Raw genomic sequence first — 7726 nt, forward strand, 5'->3', positions numbered from 1 at the left:
AAGTCTAAATTAGCTAGTGTCCACACATCAAAGATCAAATCTACAATGATCTGGATCAAACTTTCTGATACTTGAGATTAACCTTTAAAATTTTCTATTCTTATTTAAATTCTAAGATATTCATTATAAATGATATGATTCTCAAAACATTGACAAATTAATTTTATACATTCATCAACATTATCTTCACATCATTATTTCTGAAATACTTTCTATTTATCTAAATTATTTATATTAATTTTATCAACTTAAATAAATTTAAATATAAATGTAATTTATCTCATTGCACATATTAAATTAATTTAAAAAATTAGCAAAATGAAATCTAAAAATACTTCCATATAATAAATTTTCTCTTTTTAAAGGGCCGTTTTATTTGCCTTCAACCGTATTAGATCAGATTTCTCTATTCAACGCTCAATTTCGGTAACTCCCATGCTTGCTTGGCCTTTAGGTAACAGGCCTTGAAAGATATCTGACGCACTACAACAATATTCAACGCCCCACAAGTGCCTTTTGTATGAAACAGTGAAAAGGACGAGGGAATTCCTTGTTTTATTTCATCTTTTTGGAAGTGGTGATGGAATTTGTAAAGACGGTGTCAAAATAGAATATATGCGCAGTCCCATCAAACATGTAATATTCATCTTGCAAGGATTTTAGCAAGCAGTGTGGGTATCCAACTTTAAAAAGGCAGAAGCAATAGGTCGAGAGGTGCGTGGCTAAGGTGGTGTGCTTGGCTAGGAAGAAATGTGGACGAAGATGAGCAAGTCAGGAACAGTAATCTGTTCACTGGTGGGATTGTTGGGGTTGATAGCTGCTATTTTGGGCTTCGTTGCAGAGGCCAAGCATGTCCGGGTAAATGTCATTCTCTCAAGCTTTAATGGTTTCTGTATGCCAAATATTTGCTCTCATTTCTTCTTTCCTTGGACAGCCATCTCTTGGCAATTGGGTGTGACCTGCACATTTTATCTTTCTCAGTTTTTTGATATGAGTTTTCTTCTTCTCTGTGCTCTATCTTTTCTTAGTGGGTGTCTGCTTAGCTGAAGGGGGCTTGTTTTTGACAAGGTTTTTAAGCTCAGGTTCTGTAATTTTCAATCTCTTTTTGTGTGCTGACGATGCACCAAGCTGGGATGGGGATACCCAATTTGTATTATTAAGCTTTTTGTAGTCTTTATGATACCCAAGTATGAGTAGTAGCTGTTATTTGGGTTTACTTGATAACAAGGGTGTGGAGTTATGGCAGATCACCTTGCCTTTCATTACATTTGGGGGTGCGCTCAGCTGTGGTATTATGGCCTTCGCAGGATAAGCACAGAACCTAGTAGATCACCTTGTCTTTCATCACATTTTGGCGACTGTTGAACTATTATATTTATTACCCTAACAGAATAAGCACAGAACCCATCCCAGGCAGAAGATCTTGCGTGTCTTTGTATTTGTCTAAATGGGTAAAGCAAGAAAGTTTCCAAGACAGAGATTACCACACTTCTGAGTACTAAAAAGAATGTTAAGGTCATATAAAAGTATGGCAAGATGATTTGTCTTAGCAAAGGTTGGAGAAAGGAGGGAGTATAGAATTTTCAGCGCATCTTTTTCTCATGGATGATTCTCAAAAAAATGTCGAAGAATTTTAGGAAATAATCAGTATTCAAAGTTACACTGGATTTTTCACTGGTTGTCTTTCTCCTTGTTTTATTCCTTTCCAGCAGTATTACATATCTATTCTATATAGGTCCATCTCCTGCCAAGAAATCTAATTTGAAGGTAAGGATCACCTGCAATACTAGGAGAGTACCTCTATGCGCCTTAGTATTTGATCACCGTGTTTCTGCTTTTCTTCAAAAAATGTTATAATCGTAAAATTAATGCCACTGGACTTGAATTTAAACTGTAATGTAATTTACAGCCTCCCTCGAGGTTTTGGGCCCATGTTTATTTTTCCTATTACAAAAGATTTGTAGCCCTTGATTATGCAGATTCTTGTAGGCTTATTTGTGCTTTAATTGTTGTTTTTTCGTATCTTCGCTCTGCACTGGATGAGAGTAGCAAGTATTTGTTTTTGATAAAACATTTTTTTATATCCCCAGGAAAAAATTAATAAACATTTTGTTTTACAGGCTGGGGAAGTTAAAATGACATCAAGTGGGAGGTGCTTATATCCCAGAAGTCCTGCTCTAGCATTGGGCATAACTGCTGCGGTTGCCCTACTTTTGGCTCAAATTATTGTAAATTCTGTAGTTGGTTGCATTTGTTGTTTATATGGTAATCGTTATCCTCCAAGCTCCAACAGGACAATTGCTGTCATCTGCCTTGTTGTTTCATGGTGAGTCAATCCATAAATCTCTACATTTTGTAATCACAATACAAAACTGTTACAAATTAATGTTGGGATGAGTTTTGATTTTGAAATCTTTTTACTCTTCTCTTGTTTGTATGGAAACTTCACCTTGATTCAATCTGTCATATTATTGTATTGCTCTTGGGCTATTGTTACAATTTCACAGTTACTTCAGTCAAAGTTAACAAAATATTAGGCAGATTGGTATGCAATGATAAAGAATAGAAGTTTTGACTAAGATAATGCACCCTTAAATTGGCTGCTTAGCAATGAATCAAAGGATCATTAGTAGTTACCCTTATGATTTTTTATCCAAGTGATGTTACTTGGTTATTAATGGTCCTGCATATTTTTTTTTTCATGGTTATAATGGTTATCTTACAGTCAAGTTATTGTATGTATCCAGATTCCATTTGGAAGTTAGTAGTCTTTATTGTTTTTAATTATGGTTGAACTGGTCTACACTCAGTGAGCCAATGCTTCTTGAAGAAGATAAAAGAGAATAAACTAATAGATATTTTAGGACACCATATTTCACCAAATTTGGTTGTTGTTAGTTTCTCAGTGGTGAAGTTATGTTTGTTGGTTGATCCCTCCATCAGGAAATCTTAAGTTCTTCAGCTTCAGGCTTTTTGCCTAGTATCTTCAGTAGTGGCTTATGAGTCAAATTAGTAGCTGTATTGTGCTTGTATATTGTTTGATTTGCTTTTATAAAGAATTTGTCCAAAACTTTTAAAGTAAGGCATCCTTAATGGATTTCAAGGTTAGAAAGTGTTTATTCCCTATATTGATTTTTTTTTATCGTGGATTAAAATATTCCTTTTTATGTAATGATGTATCAAATTACATGCATATACTATGAAAACACTGTTTCATGTTTCTTGAATCTTCAGTTCACAGTATTTTCCTTTGCAATAAAGTAGTATTTTCCATTTTAGTCAGTGGTCTAAGCTATAGTTCATAAAATGCTATATTTGACGTGACCTTGTCCGACTGTTATGGAAGATAATTATTTTGTGTTGATTTTTACATCCAAACCCTCTTTGTACTTGGCTTTCAAATACTTTTCAGTAGATTGTAGAACTTGAGTGAATTGATCGTGGTATAGTATCAAAACTCTTTCTAAAAAATAAAAGGGTAAATCAAAAGATAAAGACTTTTTAGGAAAATAAAATAAAATTAAAAAATTGCGGCAGAAATCAAAAAAAAATTTCAGATTTTTTAAAAAAAATCAGGGAAAAAAGATCAGAAAATAATTTAATGAAAAAACACAATCTAAAAAAATCGGCTATCTGAATGAGTGCCAATTTTTCATGATTTGGAAATGATTTCTGCTACTATTAATTGCAGTAGAAGCTTCTTTCTTTCTGTTAAATGCTTTTCAGCAGGCTGTAGGACTTTAGTGAGTTGATCATGGTTTAAGCTGCTCTCGTTTGGAAAGAGAAATCTTAAGGATCTTCTCCTTGATTGTGTTGTCAGTCTAAGCATTTGTCTGCAGTAAAGAAGAAAACAAGAACAATATGTTGCCTAGGACAGGTATATGGGCAGGGCTATGCAATTGAATCATAGCATATTGGTATGGATATCTAACCTTAGAGGTGTATAGGTGTTGCTTTCTGCTAATAGGATAAATAAAAAACAACTGTAATATTTATTTTGATCAGTAAATGAGGTGCCCTCATCCATGAATATCAAAAGAAAACACATACAAATTACCAAAAAGTGCTATTGAAACAAAAAATAGCTTCTAACCATAAGACCATTAGCAACAAAGTTGCATACAAAGTTAACCCACCCATTTTTGTCAGCAACCAAAGACAACTAAATTTTAAGAAAGTCAGAGTCCAACTGGATAGCGAAAAACACAGACCCACCAAAAATCAGTCAATAAATAACAATGCTTTCCCCTCCTTGCATCCGAAAGAGTCTGGAGAAGCACCACCTGAACTGCCAGCTCCAGCATCCCCAAATGCAGCCACAATAGTGCTAGTAGAGCCCTTGTCTCTCTCCAACAGTTTCTTCTCAGCACAGTCCTCCTGATACCAAAACTGCATCTTTGGATTGGTTTCCAAACACTTGACACACTTTGACACACTTTGTAGAACACCATCCAGCAGAAGAGGCATCAAGAACTGGGTGGAAATTTCCACCTTGCCATTTGTATGGGTAGTCCTAAGAGTATTGGTAACCATGGTCAAATCTGTTAGAAACACTGTTGCCATTGCACCAAAAGATTGACCTGTTAATGCCTGATACGACCGCAAGATTTAATGAATCAATGGGAGGTGGTTAGGCCATGCCACAAACTCGAGTACTGCATTGCACAGCACAAGGAGACCAAGGGCGCACACCTTGCAACATTCTCCCCCCAGCGCAAGTGAGGGGTTTGAACCCATGACCTAGGCTTTAATACCACTTGTTAGAAACATGGTTGCTGTTGCACCAAAAGATTGACCTGTTAATGCCTGATACAACCGCAAGATTTAAACCTGAGCACTGCGTTGCACAGCACAAGGAGACCAAGGGCACACACCTTGCAACAAAATCCTTGCAAAAGGATGCCAATTCTTCCTTTTGTAAGAAAATAGTCTAAATTTCCATCCTCAAAATTAACAGATTGCACTCAGCTTCCTCTTCTATTGGCCTAGAAGATCCTGCAACCATCCCCAGATTATAGACTGGAAGAAACACATGGCAAATCCATTCTTTAGCTGCCTCATCTGCAACCAAGTCACCTAGTTTAATTGTGAAATCTGCCACAATAGAAGCTTTTGAATGAAAAATCTCTGTTCAGGGCCAAGAGTTGTTTTAAATTTGAACGAATTGTAGATTCTCAACATCATGGCAGATTTACATTTCCACTTATATATATCTTTCATTAAATATTTAGTAATTTATTACCATCTCTGTGAATTGATCTAGTTTACATTTCAATTTATGCATATCTTTCATGAAAGAGAGCTGTGTGCTAATCTGCTAAACCACAAAAGAAAATGCTATTGATACTATCAAACAAAGTTTTAGACCATTTCATAAGTAGAACCTTATGTTTCATCTTCAAATAGTAAAACACGATTTCAACACAATAGGTCTGATCCTCTACGTCTTTCTTATATTAGCCAGATGAATCTGCAGCCTTGACTACCTGGAAATATCTTCATGTGATCTTCAGGCATATACTGTGTTTGAGAGCATCCAGATTCCTGCACTTGTAGGATGCTTTAAAAGTCTACTTTAGCCTAGGATTAGTATTATGAAGTAATGATGCATAATGAGAAGCTGTTCTGTGGAAACACTAGTTCGTGTGGTATATGTATGATAAAATTATATGTAGAATGTTCATCTAACTGTTATGATGTGTTCTGATGACTTCTAATGGTGATTTCTTTCAGTTTCATATCGAAACAGTTTACTGCATTTTAGAATAAAATCTTGGTTTTGAATCAATTGTCCACATTTCACAGGAGATGGATGGATTGGCTAGATTGGTTTTATATACTTTCCAAGAATCGCTGTTGTTCTGTTGGACTCAATTGTCTATGGTTTTGTATGGGATTCACTGCTCATTGATATCTCATTTTTAGCTGTGTTACTTGTGATTTCTGCACCGCTTTTAATCTCTAGTATTTACAGTTAAGCTTTACAAAAACAGTGAACACAAGACTATCATTACTCGTGATTTCTGCACTGTATTCAATCTCTAATATTTACATTTAAGCTTTACAAAAACAGTGAACACAAAAGACTATCAATAGGAGCCAGTCTTGTTTTAATATTTACGATAATAATTTGTCTTCTGGTGTTACTTGTGATTTCTGCACCGTTTTCAATCTCTGGTATTTACAGTTAAGCTTTGCAAAAACAGTAAACACAAAAGACTCTCATTACTTGTGATTTCTGCACTGTATTCAATCTCTAATATTTACATTTAAGCTTTACAGAAACAGTAAACACAAAAGACTATCAATATTAGCCAGTCTGGTGTAATATTTATGATAATTTTTGTGTCTTCTGGTGTTGAATCTGATTTTTTGAAATTTGTCTCTTCGGCAAAGTTGCTTCCTTTATTGAGCCATAATATCTCAAAGGCCAAGTTGTGTTTGAGACAGATTAAATTTTACTTCTATTTATCATTTTTTCTTATGCAATTAAATATTGCATTAACCTTCTATAGTTGCTTGCAGTCGCTAGATGGAGGATTTTGAAGTAGTGCCAGCCATTCTATGGACAATTTTATTTAGAGACTTTTACCGTAATAATGAAATATAATTTCATGCAAACTGGGAAGATAACCCTTTGTTATTTGTGCTTTCACAGGATTACTTTTGCAATTGCATTTATTTTGCTTATGGCTGGGGCTGCTCTTAATGACAAACACAATGCAGATATAAGGACCTTTGGTGATTATTGCTATGTTGTAAAGTCGGGGGTGTTTGCAGGAGGGGCAGTTCTAGCCTTGGCTACTGTAACTCTTGGCATTATCTACTTTATTACAGCGTCTGCTGCAAAGAGCTCTTCTGAATGTGGTCCTCAGAATATTGCTATGGCCCAACCACAGTATGGACGGTCCACTATGCAACCTGTTTTTGTGCCTGAACAACACCCTCAATATGGTCAGTATTCTCAATACTCTCGTGGATCCCAGCAGCCTCCAGGACCATCAGACAATTTCCAAAGGGCAACCTGGAGATAAGCGGTAGAGCTTTTGAAAATGGATATGGAATTTTGCAGTAGCTACCTGTATCATAAGCATTGCTCTTTTCCTGATCAGTGCGCCTCAGTATCATTTGGTGTATACTGTATATACATGGTCAGCTGTTTTATGTGTTCTCGCTAAACATGTTTCTAGATTATACATCCACTTTCTATGTTTTTCGTGTTTACATTACTTAAACATGTTTTCATCGTTGACAATAAATGTCAAAGTAAAACTATTAACTTCACAATATTTTTTAAATTTGTTGCTCTGTAATATGTGTGGGTAAATTTGGCCTACAATCCCTGGGTTGACTTGTATTTTTGTAACAGACTGTAAGTTTCTGGGTGCTTAAAATATTCAAATGATATATCAATCTTTTCTCTATGTTAATGCTAAATCAAACTAAGTTTTGTTGGAGTTCCTCCATGCTATTAGTTTGCGTGAGAAAATTTGTACTGGTAAATATCTGCTGGTCGTTGCATGGGGTTGTCTAAAGTTTTCTTTTGGCATATATTTTCTGTACAGTTAAAGGATGCCCATAATCTGCCTTCTTTTTCCTTTATTTTACACTGATGGTATACCTTCCATTGATTGGCGTGCCTGGAAGTTGTGGGCTATATTTTCAAATGTGCGGAGAAATTATATTATTTTGGGATTATTATATCGTTTATTGCTATCTATGTATA

At 35.3% G+C, this 7726-nt stretch overlaps 1 protein-coding gene across 1 annotated transcript; it reads left to right on the plus strand.

The window, feature by feature from the left end:
- Window positions 1–395: 395 nt before the first annotated feature.
- On the plus strand, window positions 396–7424 carry LOC131038048 (protein DESIGUAL 2). The gene is made up of 3 exons (XM_057970331.2): window positions 396–858; window positions 2121–2326; window positions 6659–7424. Exons 1-3 carry the CDS (start codon window positions 751–753, stop codon window positions 7032–7034), a joined length of 690 nt encoding a protein of 229 aa, XP_057826314.1. The 5' UTR covers window positions 396–750; the 3' UTR covers window positions 7035–7424.
- The last annotated feature ends 302 nt before the right edge of the window (window positions 7425–7726 follow it).

Source organism: Cryptomeria japonica, chromosome 2 (genome assembly GCF_030272615.1).
Source record: "Cryptomeria japonica chromosome 2, Sugi_1.0, whole genome shotgun sequence".
Classification (NCBI taxonomy): Eukaryota; Viridiplantae; Streptophyta; class Pinopsida; order Cupressales; family Cupressaceae; genus Cryptomeria; species Cryptomeria japonica.